Source organism: Ictalurus punctatus, chromosome 19, assembly GCF_001660625.3.
Source record: "Ictalurus punctatus breed USDA103 chromosome 19, Coco_2.0, whole genome shotgun sequence".
Lineage (NCBI taxonomy): Eukaryota > Metazoa > Chordata > Actinopteri > Siluriformes > Ictaluridae > Ictalurus > Ictalurus punctatus.
The window spans coordinates 21,861,412-21,884,336 of NC_030434.2; the positions used below are offsets into that span (position 1 = coordinate 21,861,412).

A 22,925-nucleotide genomic window follows, 5' to 3' on the forward strand; every position below is an offset into this window, starting at 1 on the left:
GCGAGAAACGTAGCTTGCCATCGTAGAAAGTGCACACACTAGAGACTCCTTCCATAAATCTTACACAAACGTCTAACAAAAAACTTCAACACTTCAATGATTATAGGTTATTCGTTGTATGACAGTTTATGATGATTATGCAGAGCGTCCATATTACAAGTCCGTGTGTATCAGCTTTTACTGCACAAACAATAATGTATTAGAACGAGTGCATTAATGTAAACCTATGTTTATGTTACAGCGCGAACTACTGTCTGAGCAGTGCGGTTATACAACGATAATGCATAACCAGTAAATCAGTTTCAACTGTGCTGTGGTATAGAGCATGTTAAATCAATGAATTCTTCAATTCGGAATGGTTAAAAGGTGTTAGTTAATTTTCTACAACAGTGTGGTCTTGGTAAGTAGCGCTAGCTGAAAAGTAAGTCAGGTTCCTATCAATGCACTTCTTATAATACGTAGTTTAAAGCTTCAAAATGGCTCTCGAATCACCAAAGTAATAGCAATTAAGACATAGTTGTACATGCACAATAATTATTTATACAGCATGACGATGCACCTGTGTACAAAGCCAGCTCCATGAAGACATGGTGTGTTAAGGTTGGACTGGAAGAACTCAAATGTGACCTCTGACCTCAACCCCACTGAACACCTTTGGGATGAACTGGAACTGGAAACTCAGTTCCATCCTGAGACCCTCGCCTGGAACCTCGCCATCCCAACATCAGTTCCTGATCTCACTAATGCTCTTGTAGCTGAATGAACACAAATCCCAGCAGTCATGCTCCAAAATCCTCCTTAGGAAAGCCATCCATCTTCTATACCGCATTATCCTTTTCAGGGACACATGGAATCTGCAGCCTATCGCAGGGAGCATCGGGCACAGGGTACAGCCTGGACAGGGTGCCAACCCATCACAGGGTACAATCACACACCCACACTTTAGACACACCAATCAGCATACCATGCATGTCTTTGGACTGGGGGAGGAAACCCCCGCAGCACGGGGAGAACATGCAAATGCTACACACACACATAGGGCCACGGTGGGAATTGAACCCCCAACCCTGGAGGTGTGAGGTGAACGTGCTAACCACTAAGCCACCGTGCGCCCCTCCTTAGGAAAGCCTCCTTACAAAAATGGAGGTTATTATAACAGCAACGAGTGGACCAACTCCATACTAATGCTCATTAATGCAATGTGATGTTAAAAAAAAAATCAGGTGTCCACATATTTTTGGCCATACAATAATACTTTTGATTATTGTTATTTATGTGTTATTTATTTATTTAACCACAGTTCTGTTGAATTCCCAGTTGTGATGTGTTCCGAAAGAGTTGATTAACTTTCTGTAACAGCAGCTCTGACTGTTTAATCTGTAAGGCAGCTCACAGGTTTAAATGAATGTACTCATTCTAATACCTTATCACTTCCGTAGTCACAGCTCATACACAGGGACTCGTATGGCAGCTGCTCCACTTCATCTATGTCTAATAATAAACAGAGTTTTAAAAATGTGTTGTTATATACATACCTTCACCGTCCACTTTATTAGGAATACCTGCACATTTATGCAGTTATCTAATCAGCCAATCATATGGCAGCAGCACAATGCATAAAATCATGCAGATACAGGTCAAGAGATTCAGTGAATGTTTACATCAAAACAGAATGAAAAAATAAAGGTGTGATTTCTGTGATTTTAACCATGGCATGGGCTGGTTTGAGTATGTCCAGTTTGGGTGAGTCTGTGCGCACGATAGCTTCAGATTCTTGTTATTAGCTCGCGGGAGTGGAACTTGATGTGGTCTTCTGCTGTTGTAGCCCATCTACCACAAGGTTTGATGATGCGTTGTGTGTTCTGACATGCTTTTCTGTGCACCACAGTTGTAAAGACTGCTTATTTGAGTTACTAAAGACTTCCTGTATTCTCAGACCTCCTCTGTCATCAACAAGGTGTTTCAGCCTGCAGATACTCCGCTCACGGGATGTTTATAGTGTTTTCGCACCGTCCTGTGTAAACTCTAGAGACTGTTGTGTGTGTGAAAATCCCAGGAGATCAGCATTTTCTGAAATACTCAAACCAGCCCATCTGGCACCAACATCCAAGCAACAGAGATCAGATTTTTCCCCATTCTGATGTTTGATGTGAACATTAACAGAAGCTCTTGACCTGTATCTGTATGATTGTATGCATTGCCCTGCTGCAACATGATTGACTGATAACTACATGAATGTCCAGGTGTTCCTATAAAACATAATCATTGATATGTTGAAGTTTTCTGGACGGATAAGTTTATTTAAGATTTATGGAAGGGAGTCTTCAGTATGTTTTCCGCCACGACAAAGTCTTCAGAACTTGGTTTCTCTGTACCGTGACAGATAGTAATGTTTTTGTGTTATTTTTTATACTTTAAGAGAGTGAAACAGGAAGACTGGAAGACAGGAAGGAACTGTTTATATCTGATATATATATATATATATAAATTGCTGTGGTATAAGAGGAATAAAACATTTTATTTATTGATTATTTCCCTACAACAGCACACACTATTGTATTACTTAAACGAGATGCTGTGATTTCTCCTGTCAGAGTGTAAAGCGGTTTTCCCAGCGATTACATTTTTACCTCCAAAATTATCTACCGAACATAAACAACGAATAAGACTATGAGCCCAGTTAGTGACTACATCTAGAGCCATTTATAATCGGTAAAGAATGTGCCAGTTTGGTTCTGTTATTTTTCTCTCTCTTGTGTTTGTCAGACAGAGGTGTGATTCACTGCAGGAGTAATTGTGGATTGTTTTGTATTTTGCACTTTGTCAGTGATTGCCAGGGATGCTTGGGTGAAAATAAGGCGTGATCACAGAACCTTTTTAAAACCCTTTTTCTAGCCACTTGAGTAGTCACACATTAACACAGAAACCTGAACACAAAACACACAATGGTGAGTACCTCTGTGAGCCCTTGGCAAACTTTAAGTATTCTCTTAAGAGCTCTTCACCTCCATGATTATCTCCTACCGTCGGAAAGGTCATGGCCTCTAAATTCTTTCACACGGCTTTAGGGGATCAGCTGGAGGACAAACACTCATGCCAATCTTCCTCCTCTCACTCAATCAAACTTCTCCAAGCTTGTCTTTTCTCACATACACACTGCAGTAGAGGCAAACTACAGTCTAGAGAAGGTGTGTTAAAGGTGCAACAGGAGATAAACGACTTGGTCATACACTTATTTCTATAAAAATTAAGTGATACATTATTTTCCACTCTGATGAAGCTCTTCCTAAATATTCTATACCTGGTGCCTTCAGAATTCTCTTCCTTTCTCATGTAACATGTTCTGATATGCAAATGATCATGACAATTCAATGAATATTCAAATTTTGGGGTGAACAATTTAGCTAATGTAAACAAGCTAACATTTTTCACTCGTATTTCATTTATTTCATTTTATTGTAGGCGAACGGTGATAACACAGGCCTGTTCAATGTGTGTACGCACACACACACACACACACACACACACACCAAACGTGGCTTTGAGTTCTGGCATGTTGGACAAATTTAAAAATATACTTAACAAATGCAGACTTCTCTTCTGCTTGTTGTTCTTCACCATGTTGTCTTGCCAAATGTTTGGGTGCCGTCTTTGCGAGCGTTCTGGATTGGCCAAGATAATTGTTCCAATGATGTATTTCTTCAATTATTTAATCAATAAGTGATCAAATATATTTGTTTTTAAAAGTATATATTTGTTTTAACCAGTTTGAACCATCTTAACCTGCACAGTGCTGCCAACTCTTTTCAGAAATAAGTAGCTAAAGCACTCTCAACAAGTCACTTATTTGCATATTCATAGCTTCATCATGCTCTCGAATTAAAAATTAGGGTATAAGAAGAAGGGAGATTTTCTGAAGACACTTAGACTAGACGATAATAAAACAGTTTTATCTGAATAGAAAATTAGATATTATATCATTTATTTCTTATAGAAAGAAGTCGTCTTTGCTCAGGGCACTGCAAACTACCCTTTCAGGTAATTGTCTATATAAATGTTTATAGCTTTCATCAAGAATGCAGACAAAAAGAAGCAGTGATAGAAAGCAGTCATGAAAAAGATGTATGGATGGTATATGGAATTATGGATAGAACAACTCGCTTTTATTACTGAAAATGTCACAAAATAAAAGTGTTTAAAACAAAGAACAAAGCGTGAGGCTGTGACAAACAATGGTGTTAAGTAATTGTTCAATGTGAACAATGGTGATCAGTGATTGTTCGATGTGAACAATGGTGATCAGTGATTGGTTGATGGGAACAATGATGATCAGTGATTGGTTGATGGGAACAATGATGATCAGTGATTAGTTGATGGGAACAGTGATGATCAGTGATTAGTTGATGGGAACAGTGATGATCAGTGATTGGTTGATGGGAAAAATGATGATCAGTGATTGGTTGATGGGAACAGTGATGATCAGTGATTGGTTGATGGGAACAGTGATGATCAGTGATTGGTTGATGGGAAAAATGATGATCAGTGATTAGTTGATGGGAACAGTGATGATCAGTGATTAGTTGATGGGAACAATGATGATCAGTAATTGGTTGATGGGAAAAATGATGATCAGTGATTGGTTGATGGGAAAAATGATGATCAGTGATTGGTTGATGGGAAACCATGGTGATAAGTGATTGGTTGATGGGAACAGTGGTGATAAGTGAGTAGTTGATGGGAACAGTGGTGATCAGTGATTGGTTGATGGGAACAGTGATGATCAGTGATTGGTTGATTGGAAACCATGGTGATAAGTGATTAGTTGATGGCAAACCATGGTGATAAGTGATTGGTTAATGGGAAACCATGGCGATAAGTGATTGGCTGATGGGAACATTGGTTAAAGTGATTGGTTGTTGGGAACAGTGGTGATCGTTGGGAACATTGGCTTGCACAAATGCAAGAATTTCAGCTTTTACACATTGGTGTTTAGTTGAGTGAAATTGCACTGATGGGAACATGCTGTGATCTGGAGAGCCATATTGAGTGCAGGACACTTACTAACATTTGCTCAAAAAGTTGATAGTTTTGTTGCTAGGCTCTTTTTTGAAGTATAGTCACTAAAGGGGTCTGAAGAGTCACATAATCTAGTGACAGTCTCTAAACTCTTAATGGTCTGTCTTAGTCCTAGTTTGTTTTGATTTGGTTCCTAAATATATAATTTAAAAAAAAATACATTTAATATTAAGTTATATCAAGTTCTATATGACCGCAATGCTCTTCCTTTCTGTCCTTGTCTTAAAAACATGTTAAAGTAACCTGTAGACATTTAATTACCACTGCCAAAGATACATTTTCTACATTTTAAAATAATCTAAATAAATAAACAATATAAATAAATAAATAAATGATAAAAAAAAACTAAAATGAGAAATAATCAAACAGTCGTGTTTTGTTTGTTTGTTTGTTTTTCCTTATTATCTTTATAAGGGTTAAAATAAACATTCACAAAAAAAGAGCAGGAAAAATACGAAAGCTTGTGGAGGAAATAGGAGGCGATGATGATACTGTGATGATATGGTGATGATATTTACAATTGTGAGCAAAAGTTTGCACCCCCCAATTTCTGGATGGAAAACAATGTTTACAATTAATCAACAATAAATTCCAAAATAATATATTTTTTAAATATGAGAGTAAGTTTTGCCAGGATTCTCTCTGTGTCCAGTAATCATCTACATCGAGAAAAAAATGATATATTTAGGGTTTTTTTGTTTTTCTTTCATGTGATAATAAACAGAATGGAAGTGGAGAGCGTTGCCACCTCACAGCTCCAGAGTTCCTGGTTTGTTCCTGAGCTCGGGCTGCTGTCCATGTGGAGCTTCTCTTGTTCACTCCACGATTGCATACATTTCCTCCAGGTTCTCTGGTTTCCCACACTTGGTGGTGAACTGGCTATGCTAAATTGCCTAAGAAGTGTGTATGGCGCCCTGCAATGAACTGGCGTCACGTCTAGGGTGTATTCCCACCTCCTTCACATCCAGTGTTCACATCCTGATAAAGGCTCCACCATGACCATCACGACCCTGACCAGAATAAACGAAATACTAAAGATGAATGAATGAATGAATAAACATTTATAATACCTTAAATTCCATTGTCTTCATTCCATCCTAAGGGTTTGCAAACTTATGCACTTTCTCTATTGTACATTAAAAGAAGATACTGTCCAGCAGTGTCAAGTCCAAATCTTGTTGATATGTGTGTTCACAGTGTGTGAGTGTATCTGTGGCGTGACGGCCTATGTGGAGGATTGATAGAGTTGAGGTGATGTTCAGAGTTCTTCTTGTTGGTGCTCAGGCGCTGTTGGAGCTCCTGTAGCTCGTGTTCGTAACGCCGGATCGTTTTTCGCTGTTTACGCAGCGAACGTGTCAGCTTCCCGACACGATCTTTCAGCTTCTGGTTCTTCTTCTCCAGTTTAGTGACGCGCTCCTGCAGACGGGCCGCACGCTCCTCCTCCTCAAACAGCACCTGCTGCACAGACGAGCACAGCAACTGAGGCACAGCGAGAGAGAGAGAGAGAGAGAGAGAGAAATGAGGGTTGGAGTGCATGGTAATAGCATCATCAGCAGTTCTGTAAGCCTCATTACTTCCTCTTCACTACGGCTTTTTTATTTTACACAATGTGACGATAAGATCATGCAGTAAGCAGTGTTTTACCAGCTTATATAGGCTCAACAATACAAAAGCACTTTTATTAAACTGAAAGTCTAAACTAACGAACTAAGCGCACATCCCGTATGTCCCTGTTGCAGTGTATCAGTGCCTGCAGCAGCATTTTATTCATCCTTCATTTACATTAAAATACAAATAAACGGCACACAAAATGCAGTTGAGTGCAAAAGTTAACCCATATGACAGAATAAAGTGTGTGCTGTTCTGCCATGTCTTCCTGTTTTTTTTCCGATTTGAAAGAAAGTTTTTAAAATTTTAGTTTGCTGACTCAAATTCCCAGCGAACCTAAAATCAAAGACCAAATCCATGTCTTATTCACAAGTCTTTTTGACGGCCTTATCCGTTTTATCCGTCTTCTTGAACGGTTATTTCGGTCCTGACACGGTGGATACTCAGGAATTTTCTCACATGAAAATCTGAGCAGAAGAACGAGGACTGGAGCAGGAATGAGGAAAGAAAAAGATGGCCTTAGAGGAAACAGCCACCTGCTGGAGATGTCTCCGGCTGTTTAAACAGAAGAGCCACTGCTGTAACAACAAATAGCAACAGTTCTCTGTGGGTGAGTTCTGGCTTAGTAACATACACAAATGCTGAATGACCGGAAGACAGCCGCACCTAACAGAACAGGCAAATATACAGTAATCTTCATAGCTATAGATTTTTCTTTTTTTTTCAAGAAAAGGATTTGTTGGCAGTTTAAAAGGTTTAAAAAATTTTTTTTTTTGCCAATAATTTTGCCGCATATGTTTTTGAGAGAAAATGTTTTTTTTTTAAAAATTAGACATTGACTAGTTCATTAGAGGAAAGGTGATTCATTTCTCCAGCTGTGTGAGAGAAAACGTTTAATCACTGTGTGTATTGTTTATTTTGATACACTCATCCTTGCCCATGTTCTTCAAGGGTGCCAATAATTGTGGAGTTGATTCTACGGCTCCTGAGGCTAGACAGCTGGTCTGAATACGCAATTGTGTCGCAGGACGCTTCTGGTGGTCATGTTTTTGTCACAGCCTGCTCTCGAAAAACACCCAATTACTTATTTTTCTTAATGAATCAGCGTCTCCTCCCACTGTGTATGTGTGTGTGTGTGTGTGATTTCCAGGCCATTTCACAAGCCAAACACAGCCTGCTATGTTCAGTGGTCCAAGCTGTGATGAAAACACAACTGACGCACCCACAGGACCCTGGAACAGATGAAGGGAAAGAGAAACAGGAAGGAGAACGAGGAAGGCACAAATGGCTAGTTTTGAAAAGACCGAAAACACTGTGACTGAGCCAAGACTGCTCAATCTCATGTAGAGAGCAAACCAATCAAATGAGGATGGAGTCACAGGAAATAGAGTTACCATGGCAACAATAGACTCTCTGGAACCTGGGAGCAATAAAAAAAAAAAAAAGAAAGAAAGAAAGAAAATTAAATTCCAATATCTTTTAGGGTGCCAATACTTTTGTCATGTTTAAAAAGAGAAAGGGTATCATAAGAATAGTTTCATTAACAGAAAAGTAAGTGGTTTGTCCAGTGCTTTGAGTGGGAATCTAAAAAAAAAAATAATATATATATATATATATATATATATATATATATATATATATATATATATATATATATATATATATATATATATATATATATATAAATTGTGGAATGTTCATTTTACACAATATTTCTTTGTGTACTTTTCATTGAGGGTGCCAATACTTCTGAAATGGACTGTAGAAATGTAACTGCATTTGTTTCTTAACGTAAAAGAATAATGAAAATGTTCTAAATCAGCATTGAGGAGTCTGTCTGTGTCTTACACATGTGACGAAACCTAAATCATGGAAAATAAAGCTTTATAATGTTAATATGGAATAATAATAATAAGAAGAAGAAGAAAGTAATTAGTTGTAATGATAATAATGTAATGATTCCCAGCAGCATGTCCTGAATGCATCATTCCTCTTATAACATAGCCGTTTGCCACTGATAACAATTCTTCCTTTATTAATGAATGACAATTATACTTTTTTTTTAATCTGTTTAAAGTTCTTTTAATACATTTAATTTAATACTATTAAATGTATAATAAATAAACCTGTTATCACTTACGTTACAGCGGCGCTAAACAGTCGTTCCCTCACTTCAGTATTATGGAGATATGTTTACACAAAGCGTACAGCCTTCTGTGGCAGAAAACCTCAAGTTACAGCTTCACCTCTGACTGCTACAAAGCGCTGACACTGGAGACTCCTTCCGTAAATGTAAAATAAACATCTCCTTACAGAAAACACCACCATATCAACAATTATCCATATCGTTTATATGTATGTTTAAATGAAGCGTCCTTGTGTAAATGATTTCCATAGAAATGTTAGAAGATTTGATAGGGGTGAGTGTGGATTTGAAGTAAGCACAGCACAGAGAGTGTGTGTCAGAGCTACACGGGTTGCTGCTGTGTGTTATTGTGCTGATAGAGCGACTCCCTTAAGCTGCGTCAAACAAGCCGTTTCCCACAGGAAGCCTCATCTGCACGACACGACAGCAATCATTATCTCTGTTTTTCCCTGCATGGCTAATCACCTCCACGCTGAAGTATTCGAAAATAATGCACACCCCAAGGAGGTAATGCTAACACCCCTGGGTCTATTGTTCACAGGGTTTTTCGGTTTTTATTACTGCAGAAAACACAGCGTATAAATAAATAAATATCGATACTGGTTCACCGGCTTTTCTGTCTCATTACTGCAATCAAATGTGCTCTCTCTCTCTCTAATAACTGCATATCAATGGCTCAAGCCTCCGCTTCGCCTCCTGGCCACCTCGGGTGTGCAATATTTTCCTAATAATTCAACGATCCGTCGTCAATTGCTACTGACTTATTTCTGGAAGATCGAACTTTTCTGTCATTTTGTTTGTTGTTAAACGTGTGCGCTGTGGTGGACAGTAGTTCAGTTCACTCGGCGAAGTGATACGGAACTGTAATGCGGTCCAGACCCGACTGGAACTACATTAGCTGTGCATTTACTATAATACGTCGCACACCTCAGAACGTCTGAGAGCCAATCAGAATCGAGAATTCAACAGCGCTGTTATACAAGCTATATATATAAATGAGCACTTTAATGAAAATAAATCAATAAATTTGACCTCCCCATCAGATGATATCGCTCTGGATAAGGGCGTCTGCCAAATGCCGTAAAAGTAAAGAAGTGATAACAGGAACTAACTTGTTTCTTGGACATCCTACAACATTAAATGTAGATATAAATGAATAGAAAGTATGATGTGTCAATCTGGAATCAATGAAAATTTGTTAGCACTGGCACTCTGCTGTGGTATAAAGGGAATAAAACATTTCACGATATGAGTTTATGGGAACATATTCAACTTTGGCGTGGTTTCCATATATACACTGTGTATAACACCATACCCTGTTATGTGTGTGCGTGTGTGTGTGTGTGCATGCTAATCATTTTTAACACTCGAGTCTGGATTACTGCTTTTCCAAAAGCAACATCTGTTTAAGAGAGAGAGAACACCTGCTAGTGTGACCTCGCGTCTCTTCAGGTTATGACCTCTGACCTGCACATGCCTGAACACAACAACACATAAGCATATCACGCCACTACCCTTGAACAGGTAACTGACAGGGCAATGATGCATCACTCACTGTTTGAACTACAATGACATCTTCAGGCTGTGTGTGACCTGTAGCAAAGCTAAAGCAGTGTAGTTTTATGACTTGAAAGTAATTCTTCAGTGCTTTTTTTTTCCCACGGCTTCCGTGATGTATGTGCGATTGCCACGGACATACATTTTAACCGTGAAAGGAATACAAAATTTGAAACTCCCTTTCTATGTGGAAGTCAGGGCAGCTGTTTGGGCAGTGAGTAAACATTTACCCAAAACACATTTTTGGAGGACATTTTGATGAATTTTTCAGTTCATTCCTTTCATGAAGCTCTAAATCTGTATTACGCCGTGTAATTAAGTCTGGATATTTGTGGTCTTCGGTTTAAACCTTAGTTCAAAGGGGCAAGCGTAAATAAACAGATGTGCCATCATGTAGAGATCAGTGAAAATGTTTTTCAGGCCCAGGGCAATCCATTCATGTAGAATATGGTGTACTTGATCAAAATATTTTGCTCAAAAGTCTAGCTTTTCTAAGTGGCCATTATAGAGTCATCTCCAGAATTATTGGCACCCCTGGTAAAGATGGACTAAAGATTATTAACGATTATTTGAACTGGAAATATGACAGCAATCTAATCTTTAATTAAAGTACATTCATTCTGTGTATTCAATGTGGCACAAATGTTCATTCTGAGACAATCATTGAGATCCAGTGTTAGAATCCCAACTTCACTGCAGCTACATGCTGTAGAGTCATGTAAAAAAAAACAAAAAAACTTGGCCTCTTAAGTCAAAGATAAAGCAAGCAGACTCTCCTTGTCTGAGTAAACCAATCCAAACCACCCCCAACAAAAACAACAACAACAACAACAATGAAGAAGAAGAATAAATCAACTATTGATTCTGAGCTAAGCTAGGTAGTGATAGGATGTGTGTTTTCATATAAGCCCTACAATAAGCATAGTGTGAACACAGCATAAGAAACGCTTTTGGTGAGACTTCAGAGTGCAGTGGTTTTGATTGTGTGTTACTGTATATCATCACGTATTTAAAATGTATAGTGATGGAATCCAACGACTGACTGCATATATTATAAGTGAATTATAAAAGCAAACTCAGTATTGGATTAATCCTGGCATATCATTTTAAATTCACAAAACACTATAATTGCAAAAGACCAATTTATGAAAGGACAAACTGTATGGAATTATGGCTTCATTTACAAATCCCTTTCGCTGAGGATTTTTATTTGTTTTTGAAAGATTTCTACCAAAATATGTGTTTCATATAAATGCTCTGCTTCACATTTATAAGTTTTCTATTCTTCTTTCATTCAGAATTGCTGTCTGTGGTTATCACACCATGACAGATGTGGTGGATAAAGATTAAGGTGAAAAACACTGCAGTGTTCCTTTAAGATCAAGCGGATTAGTGTAAGAGAAATGTAGGACATCTCCTCTCAGACGCCCCACTGTGCAATAATCTGACTCACAACCCCTGCAAAACAGCTTTGCACGGGTGTGTGTGTGTGTGTGTGTGTGTGTGTGTGTGCTAGCACTTTCAATCATTTAATTCATTTTGAGTATCAGGATTATATCTGCACAGGGTTTATCCATATAAAAAAATGAAAGACACTTCTGAGGACTGAGTCTCAGTTTAAATGTGTTATTTCACCCACCTGGTCATTTCACACATTCAGAGTGACTGCTGTATCTGGTCTAATCGGCAAATGAGTGCATTACATTCAAACACCAACTTTCTGTGTTGTTGATTTTGCATCTTGCTTTTAATATATATTAAAGTCACCAACTTCAGCAATCATGCTGTTCTGGTTTGGTCAATTTGTGGTTTGGAAAAATAGACGTACTTACACTTTGTGGCTGAACAGCTGGCTGAATGAAATGAATCTCAGACCTCCTGGAGTAATGAAAATGTTTGGGTTTTACATCTGTTTTAGATTCATTTTGGCTGCATTGGCACCTGCATATTTATATGGATAATCAACGATCCGGAGATAATCTTGATATTCAAGAAGCATGAAATGACCAGGCTTAAGAAGCTATGAATCACAGGTTTATATTAATGTGCTGGGACTTTTTTATGTTCGATGCTCTACAGAAGCATATTGTAAAATGTGTATAATCATTGATATGGTGAGGTTTTCTGTGAAGAAGCAGACGTTTATTAATTATTTATGGAAGGGCTCTCCACCATGGGGGAGACTTCTGGACAGAGGAGCTTACACTTTGGGGTTTTATCAATAACAAGTCAAGCTGCATGATTAATTTCAGTAGACGCTATTGTAGGGGTAGACAACCCACTGGTCCAACGACGGTATCCAAAGGCGTGGCAGAAGGCTTCTTACGTGTTACTGTCTTTCCATTATGTGATATATCGACATTTAAACTAACTATTTGTCAGCATTAAATATGATCCTCTTTTTACTTTATCTGACTCCCATATTGAATGATTCTAAGAAATGTTAAAATCCCAATCTCTATCATTACATTTATCTCGATATTTCATTATCCTATTTAACCCTTTACTTAGATTGTGCTCGTTCATTCGGATTCCATGTCGCGAGTGTCAGAGTCTCGTGCCGGCCGTGTACACAGATCTCACGGTCCCAAACTCGTCAGTCTTGGCCATTAGACAGAGGTAATTGACCAATACTATTTAGATGTCCGGCCATGCTTGCCCTTTTTCTATCGAGTACTTTCTTTAGTCCCCATAAATCCACACACACTCAGTTAGAATAACATTATCTCTAGTCAGAGGTCATGACCACTACTATCTGAACAAGTCGACCAGTTGTACTTCTCTATCATAGTAGCTTTGTATACGTATGCAATGCTTTACCATGTACATGTAACTTTAATAATATTACAGTAATCAGAGGTTAAGGCTCACCCTATTTAGACTGGTCAATCAACACTATTATGTTGTTCTTAACAGAAAGTCCTTTTAGCCTTTACAGTCTAAGTAAGTAGACTTAACTAAAGCCAAGTTATTAGCCTGGAGTCTAAAATCTCAGTTGGCATTCCCCAATGCTCCACCTAAACCTGGAATTTAGCCTGTACTAACCCGGTCGCAGATTTGCGGTAACAAGGACTTAACGTAATCTACTCGAGACAATAATTTCTGGGTCGATCTGAATAAATTCAAATGTAACAATTTATTAACCAGGTAATCTCAATACTAATTCTTAATCCAATTCAGAAGATAATAAGCAGTAATCATTAATATAAAACTTCACATAAAAGCACAAACAGGAGAATTAGAGATGTTTACCTGGCAACGAAATTACACACAACGATTGTGCGGGAGATTTGTCTACAGATTCCCTGAATCTTTGGCCAGCTCTCCCCTAAATACCCAGATACTCTGAAGGTCCACCAAATGGTGTTGTTTGTGATTAGAATTGGAATTTGCGCCCACTATTCAGGAGGCCCGTTGGCAATTTGAGATTGCTTTGATGTCTGTGAAAGGATGTGCCTTATTTACATACAGGGGGTAATTTGTCTGAGGGAACTGGGGAGGGTATGCCTTTAACGGCATGCAATATTTTTCTCTAGATCTTAATAGTGAGTTGAACTGCTGCTGAGGGGATGAGCCCATATTTCCAGATGCACTGAGACCTTTTGAATGATATTAAACATGTATAGTCAACTTCTTATTCACATGAAACATAATACAGACCTTTGGTGAGTTTAAGGTGATCTCAACAAAGAGAGAGAAAAGGGTGGGGGGAGAGAGAAAGAAGGAAGCCATGTAGTGAGGTGTGATCTTCCTGTCTCCACTCAGCGTGATGTGTTTATCTCAGATGAAGGTGCGAATTCTGTGGGAGAGAGTTCAAGTGCTAATTCTCGTAAGAGTTCTCAGTCGTCAGAGAGCAGTTCTCTCCAGATTCAGATATCTTGGCACCAGGCTTACATTATATATAATTTACAGTCCATCCATCCATTTTCTGTATACTACACAGGGCCCAATCACACATCGCAGGGCACAATCACACACACATTCACACACTATGGACAATTTGGAAATGCCAATCAGCCTACAACACATGACAACACATGACACATGACTGAGGGAGGAAACCGGAGTATACAGAAGAAACCCCTGACACATGGGGAGAACATGCAAACTCTGCTCACATGGGGTGGAGGCGGGATTCGAACCCCCAACCCTGGAGGTGCGAGCCAAATGTCTTCACTTCCAATTCCATTTCAGTCCTATAGCACTTTTAACAGCAGACACTGTCACAAATCAGTTTCAAAGAAATCCGGATGAACAATCCAGCGGCAAGCTTTCCCTAAGACAGTATGAGAATGAAACCTTGAGAGGAGCCAGACTCAAAAGGGAAACCCATTATAAATCATTACAGGTGTAATGAGTGATTATTGGTCACATATACATATGCACAGTGAAATTCTTTTCTTCGCATACCAAAGCATGTTAGAAAGTTGGGGTCAGAGTGCAGGGTCAGCTATGATACAGTGCCCCTGGAGCAGAGAGGGTTAAGGGGCTTGTTCAAGGGCCCAACAGTGACAGCTTGGCAGTTCTGGGGCTTGAACCCCCGACCTTCCGGTCAGTAGCCCAGAGCCTTAACCACCAAGCAACCACTAGAACAGTAAACCCAAAGAGTAGAAGAGTAGAAGAGTAAACACAAACAGTACTAAGTGTGTGAAAGTATGTTCAGTATGAGCAGATTGAGAATAAGTGTCCTGGGACAGTCTTTATGATTACAGCAGCAGCTCTTACGTACAAATCTACAGTATCTATACGTGGGATTAAACTGATTTTTGGGAAATGCAAATCCACAGCAGGAGAAGAATCAGGCAGCTCCAGAGGGTGAAAGGAGCCACAGCAGTAAAAGTGTGTCAGCAGCATTAAATCAGACAGCAGGAGTACAATGTACTGCTCTTAACAGAATACAATCCAGACTCATGACTCATGTAATGACCAGATGTAAACAGTAATGATCACTCAACTCACTCAACATCCTGAGCAGGTTTGGGCCTGTTATGTCTAGAGGCAACGTGGTCAGTTGTTGCAAGTAAATGCGCAGTACAATAAACATACACACACACCAATCTATATCAAGTTCTCACAAGCCTTCAACCACTAATTGAACCAATATTTAAAGCTATCATGACATGAGAAATCAAATTTTCCATTCTTTTGACATATAAGACGTCATGGTACCCTTAAAACGTCCTGCAAGTTTCAAAGCTTAGCACGTCCTCTTCAGTACAAAAAGAGCATTTATTTAACCAAGCTCCAAAAACGGCTCATTTGGATGTGGCGGGATTTGTGATGTCACAAGGGAAAATACATTTGCCTATGACTGCCCCTATAACAAGACATCAACAACTACTTTTACATCATCACACCATTGGTCCCTCCCACTGGCACACAGCCACTGAAAACAGTTATGGCAGGGGGCGTTGATAATTAATTCATAGGCAAAGATGTTAGCCAATCATAGCAGTTAAACTGAAGTCTTAAAGGTAAAGGACAAAAAAAACGACTGTTTCAGTCAGAGGGTCAGAGGCACTGTGGAAAAAGGTCATAAATTACTAGACTGTGTATGTTTTTTTGTGCCAACAACTTTACTACTATTATAATTACACCTCAGGGAAGATTTTTAAAAATGTCATGACACCTTTACAAATCATTTGCACTGCTGTGAGGTCTAATCTCACCAGCCAGACGTTTTGTCTTTAAATGTAGCCAAGAACCCACCTACTTTCACATGAAACAGCTGTTTGACTGACATTTCAACTAGACGAAGCCCCCCCCCCCCCCCCCCTCCCCCAAATTGTGATTATATTTTGCTCACTGTGTCACAATGTTCAAAAGAAACGGATGTATGGAAGTACAAACAGACAGTCTGGCTGCAACCTTTAAGATTCTCAAGCCATCTGAGTGTATAAAAGATATCATACACCCTGCAAGCCTCTCAGGCTGAGACTGCTAGCGAGGCATGTGCAAACTCCGCCTGTAGTGCATTTCCTCATTAGAGCTGTATTAGCATAATATAAAGACTCTCTAAACGGAGTGTTTCCGGTTTCTTCATCCTTAGAAACAAGTTGTAAATGCTCTTCAGTTTGTCCCTCTGGAGGAACCATTGGTGTGGATGAAACGATACACATCTACATGCAGTAAACTGACTTTTACAACCAGGTTGACTGAACTACACCACTGGGAGAACCTTTAAGAGATCCTACTGTACAGTACAACAAAGACTTTCCCTTTCAGAAAAAGGTTTCAAGTAGGATGGTAGAACCGTTAACCTTCTAAAGAATCCTGGAGGAAGTCTTTTTACTGCAGGCCCCCTTTACATCTCTTGTAAATACAATGTTTTTAGTCTAGCCCTCTCGAGGCCCCAGTCCACCTAGGGGCTTTTGGTAAGCCAGTTTCTCTTGCCCCTTACTGTGATGCTTTTAATCTCATGAGCCAGACTTAAATATGGCCAAGAAGTGCCTGCTTTCACAGTAAAAGTGATTTTTGACTGACCTACAGGCAACCAATAACAGTTTTTGACATGTTGGAAGAGGTGATTGTGAAACTGGTGCTTCAACAAAAACATGGCTTGGCAGAGATTGGGAAATGTTGTAACACCAAGGACATTTTGAGATGTTTATAGAGTTTGTAGTCAGCTTTGTCTAAGTGTTATAAAAACAAGTACAGACTATTTGACAGATGCAACTTATCTGTAGAAAGAGTAGCTAATATGTTTGCTAGATCACATACACATAACCAGCTTTAATATCATAACTTCTAATGTTCTTGCTGAGTGCAAAAACACAGGAATATCTATTTTATTTCCCGGTAACTGCTTCAAACTAAATTTCTGAATACCATTTAAATTACATCAAAAAAAAAAACATTGTCAATACCATTCATTATCATGCTAGTCACTAGTGTATGAACGTGTAGAGAGCCTACTTAGGAATCTGAAGCTTGTGGCCAGAAAAGTGTACACTCAGTATCAGAGGTTCTGTGGATAATCCTGTAACAAAGAGGGTTCCTTGTTTGTGTGTGTGTGTGTGTGTGTGTGTGTGAGTTCTACCCTGTGATCCTCCTGCTGCTCCCAATCAGGACTGAAGCTGTGGAGTGTGTGTGCGCTGGAGCAGTTGGAGAACTGGAACAGGCTGGAGAACATGCGTCGGTTCTCCTGGGTATCGGGAAAGATGGCGTCCTGGTAGTTAACACCGTGGGGAAGGAGGTTATAATTTTCATCCATCCTGTGTGTAAGAGCATAGCCACACACACACACACATGCACACAGAAAGAAAGCGAGAGAGAGAGAGAGAGAGAGAGAGAGAGAGAGAGAGAGAGAGAGCATGAACAAACAAGATAAGGGGTAATCTTTTCTTTAGTTCTTGCTGAATGCAAAAGTTTACACACCCTTACTTCGAATGCTATTAGGATTCGCTAATTTCGCACATCACACTTCATTATCACAAGTTCATAGGTGTAACACTGAAAAAAATCACCTTCAGTGAGTGATATATATATATATATATAATTTTATTTTTGCTTAGCTGCTACACAAGTAACAAAAGGTTCAAACATATGTGTTAAGATATTAATAGTGTAACGATGTGATTATAAATGAGGTTGTTTTGTTTTGGATTTTGTGTCTATGTTTCTTTTATTTCTGGATTATACTTTTAATCATTAATTGTCTCTTTAAACACAGTGACATTTATTTATATCCTTGTCCACCTCAGTGAATGATCTGAAGTAAATGAGTGATGAATAAGTGAATTCTCCTGTCTGCTTTCCTTTCAGTCTACAGTATCTCTGCGTCACATTTGACCCCAAGTAGTTTCTATCTTTTTAATCATTCATCATTTCTTCCAATCTGCTTGCGCTGTGATCTTTCCATGTCTGTCTTTCTCTTGGAATCTTCTATAGGTTATCTTTCTACGACCTTTGACCCCGAACTGCTTTTATCTTTCCAATCATGCATTACTTCCTTGTAGTCTCTCTCTCTCTCTCTCTCTCTCTCTCTCTCTCTCTCTCTCACACACACACACACACACACACACACACACACACACACACACACACCTGACCTGAGGAAGAAGATGTAGGAGTAGTTCGCCATCACCGTGTGCGACTGGCAGGACAGGTATCCGAGTCCGGTGACGTTGAGGCGCGAGCCCTCGGGCACCTCCAGCATGCTGCCCCACGCCTGATCACACAGCATCTCCACTTCCGCCGTGTAGAGCAGCGCCTCCGCGCTCTCCGCCCCCGCGCGCTCGTACTCGTACGGGTGGCCGGCGGTGTAGCGCGCGCTCAGCGGGTAGTACGGATCCCGGTAAAGAGCCAGCACCTTGGCGTACACGATGATCTCAGCGAGCTCCGCGCGACATCCCTCACTCAGGGGTCGCCACTCTCTGGGGAGCTGACACCCCAAACCGAGCCTGAGCAGCGTCCAGACGGCCAGGAGCGCAGGAAGGAGCATCTTCTTCTGATGTTTGTACTGATAATAGAAACGCTTTTTAATCGATTACACGAGTTCTGACTCCATCTAGGATTGAACCGAAAGTTCACAGAAAGTCATATAAACATCCACAAACTCACTGCGCAAAAGGTGCGCTCCTCTTTCCAGTCCTGCTGCTCTGCCCTGCTCTGTGTGGAGACCTGGAAACCTTCTCTCGTCTTCTGTTGTCCATCAAACCCCAGGAATCCAGTGTGGGGCCAATCATGTGGTCCTGAAGTTTGTCCCTAGCCAATAAGAACACGACCCCTGAGGCTTTATCCTTCCGCGCATCAGACGCCTCATTCCTGCATGCAGACTCTCAGATCCGCGCAGTTCTACTGCAACAACTTGTTAAAAAAAAGAAAAAAAAATTAGAAAACTAGAAAAGAGCTTGTTCCCTGCAGCTAAAATTCTTCCTTAATCCTTACATAATTCACAGATAGGTGCCAAAGAGTAACAATATAATTTAGAAATGGTGTAAATGTGAACATAGCATGCTATGACTTAGTCTTCAGAAGATTAGCTGGACATGTCAGTTATTACAGTAGCAGCCAGGTAAAGTGTATAAAAGTGACAAGAAATTAAACACGATATTTTTTAAAGTACAGTAGCAGCAAAAATGCAACAGAGTCGATGCAGGAATGTGCAAAAATTGCATTGGGAGTGGGATGGTGTTCAGTTCAGAGAGTGTGTGTGTGTGTGTGTGTGTGTGTGTGTCAGTCCAGTCTCTGAGTACTGAGGAGTCTGATGGCTTGGGGGAAGAAGCTGTTACACAGTCTGGCTGTGAGGCCCGAATGCTTCGGTACCTTTTTCCAGATGGCAGGAGGGTGAAGAGTGTGTGTGAGGGGTGTGTGGGTTCATCCACAATGCTGGTGGCTTTGCAGGTGCAGCGTGTGGTGTAAATGTCTATGATGGAGGGAAGAGAGATCCCAATGATCTTCTCAGCTGTCCTCACTATCCGTTGCAAGGTCTTGCGATCCAATAAGGTGCAATTTCCGAACCAGGCAGTGGTGCAGCTGCAAAGGATGCTCTCAATAGTTCCTCTGTAGAATGTGGTGAGGATGAGGGGCGGGAGATGGGCTTTTTTCAGCCTTCGCAGAAAGTAGAGACGCTGCTGGGCTTTCTTGGCTATGGAACTGGTGTTGAGGGACCAGGTGAGGTTCTCCGTCAGGTGAACACCAAGACATTTGGTGCTCTTGGTGATCTCCATGGAGCAACCATCGATTTTCAGCAGAGAGTGGTCACTCCATTCTCTCCTGAAGTCAACAACCATCCCTTTCATTTTGTCCACATTCAGAGACAGGTTGTTGGCTCTGCACCAGTCCGTTAGCCGCTGCAGCTCCTCTCTGTATGCTGACTCGTTGTTCTTGCTGATGAGACCCACCACGGTCGTGTCATTGGAGAACTTGATGATGTGATTGGAGCTGTTCGTTGCTGCACAGTCATGAGTCAGCAGAGTGAACAGCAGTGGACTGAGCACACAGCCCTGAGGGACCCCGTGCTCAGTGTGATGGTGCTGGAGATGCTGTTCCCAATCCGGAGAGACTGAGGTCTCCCAGTCAGGAAGTCCAGGATCCTGTCCAAAGTTACAGATGGAGGTATTGAGGCTCAGTAGGTTCAGCTTTCCAATCAGCTGCTGATGAATGATTGTATTGAATGCTGAACTGAAGTCTATGAACAGCATTCGAACGTAGGTGTCCTTCTTGTCCAGGTGGGTGAGGGCCAGATGTAGGGTGGTGGCATCATCTGTTGAGCGGTTGGGGCGATACGCAAACTGCAGCGGGTCAAGTGAGGGCAGAAGGGTCTTGATGTGCCTCATGACGAGCCTCTCGAAGCACTTCATGACGATGGGTGTGAGTGCAACGGGATGGTAGTCATTGAGGCAGGACACTGAAGAATTCATTGTCCAATAGTGGTAGCCTTGACGCACGTTGGAACGATGGCGCTGCTCAGGGAGATGTTGAAGATGTCATTGAGAACATCTGCCATCTGGTCTGCACATCCTCTAAGCACTCTGCCAGGAACGTTGTCTGGTCCATCAGCCTTCCGTGGGTTGACTCTCCGTAAGGGGAGTATTCTCATCATTGATCTGATATTGCTATATTATCATCTACAGGGTTAGTTATAATACTGTCTGGTTTTAATTTAATAGCCGGAATTGCACATCTAATATTTTCAACTTCATCAATGAAAAAATTCATGAAATCTTCGATGCTATGTAATGATTGTGTGCCTGTTTCTGTGGTGATTTTATTCCTAGTTAATTTACTACCATGTTGAATAGAAATCTCGACTTGTCTTTGTTATCTTCTATTAAGGTGGAGAGAGAGACTTTTCTAGCATCACTAGGAGATTTTCTATAGTTCAGTAGGCTCTCCTTCCATGCTGTTTGAAATATTACCAATTTGGCTTGACGCCATTTACGTTCTAATTGTCGAGTTGTCTGTTTTAAGGTACGCGTTTGATCATTATACCAGGGTACTCCATGATTTCTTCTTTAGCCCACTGTCACCTTGTCTTCCTTGGTCTACCCGTATGTTTTTCTTTTATAACCTTCCCATTTTGTTTAAAGTTGGCCAGCCACAGCTGACTGGGAGCAACATCTTTCGCCACACTCCAGGTCGGATTTCTTTCTAGCATTAGCATTTTTAGTCTTGTGCTGGTGTTTGTTTTAAAAATGCAAATTATACGGTGATTTCATCATGATTTACCTCTACTTGATCTGGAAAAAATATGACATTAATGAAAATAATTTCATTTAATTTGCTTGTTTCATGAACCCAGAACATTCAGCTATTAAACAAAAATTGTTTTGTATCGCATCTGTAATTTTGTTTATTTGCTAAGAAGTAAAAGAGCCGGGTGAACATCCTCTAAGTGCGGTGATTCCATCATTTTTTCCAGGGCTCGTACTTGCACTTTATTCATTTGTGCAGCAAGTGAGAATGTTCTGAGAGGTTTGTTTGGTCTGAACTGAAGAGATGGAGATATGGAATGGAGATAGATTAGGACATAGGCTAGACATGGAGAAACAAAGATGAAAAATAAAAGAGAAATGTGGACAGATGGTTGACTGGGTGTTATTTGTTTTATCATTCTAGACCTTTTTTTTGTTTTATCTGTTAGTTAATTTTAATGAATTGTTAATTAATGTAGTTCAAACATTGAATAAAAATATTTGTATGTAAAATGTTGTCAATGTTATTGACTTGTGTTCATTTATATGTTATTGATATACACGTTATTGATATGTTATAATCAGTGTTAATGCTTTATAAATGAATTCTAGTAACGGCAAATAAATTACTTAAAGTAAGCATTACTCAGTCGTTTAAAAAAGATAACTCGGACTTGTATGTCACTAAGAAGGTAGTATATTTATAAGAATTACTTAGTAAATTTTACTAACAAAGAGTGAGTAAGATTTACTTGAAACTGAGTATTTTAAAGTAAATTTCACTTGAGAATTCCTCATTACAGGCACCAAGAATTGTGTTTACTTTACTTGAAAACATGCTCTGTTAAATTTACTAGCAATTTCTAATTGAAAATTGTTTCCAAGCTTTTTTCAAGTAAATCCTACTCAAAATTTTAGTCAGTGAAGTTCTGTTTAATGAAAAATAGAAGAAGAAGAAATGACATGAAAAAGGGCATTTTGAAATAAAATAAAAAAACATTTTTATAACTTGTACATATATTTATTGATGCATTTACTCATTTAATTATTTATGATCATAGGCATAGCTTATTTATTGGATTCATTTTAACTAAACATTAAATAATGGACGTGATTTCTGCACAGCACAATGTAAGGAGCACCGTTCCCTGTAAGACCCCTTCACATCACACACCTGTCTGGACGGATGTGGAGCTCAGAGATTGTGGTCTACTCTAAGTCATACTGCCCCCTGTTGTTCATCTAAATGTCGTGCAAATGCCATCCAAGCAGAAAATCCCGCCATGCACCCTGTCAATCATGACTGAGTCCCAAATAGCTCCATGGTAGCAGGAAGATGGTGTAATGTGAGAAATGTAGGTAGGGATTGATTTAGGATTCAGATTTTCTATTGTGTTAAT

At 39.8% G+C, this 22,925-nt stretch overlaps 1 protein-coding gene across 1 annotated transcript; it reads right to left on the reverse strand.

Moving 5' to 3' along the window:
* Positions 1-5,451: 5,451 nt before the first annotated feature.
* ccdc3a (coiled-coil domain containing 3a) lies at positions 5,452-19,084 on the reverse strand. The gene is made up of 4 exons (XM_053688151.1): positions 18,950-19,084; positions 18,439-18,848; positions 17,427-17,601; positions 5,452-6,555 (listed from the first exon to the last, which is right to left on the reverse strand). Exons 2-4 carry the CDS (start codon positions 18,828-18,830, stop codon positions 6,268-6,270), a joined length of 855 nt encoding a protein of 284 aa, XP_053544126.1. The 5' UTR covers positions 18,831-18,848; positions 18,950-19,084; the 3' UTR covers positions 5,452-6,267.
* Positions 19,085-22,925: the final 3,841 nt, after the last annotated feature.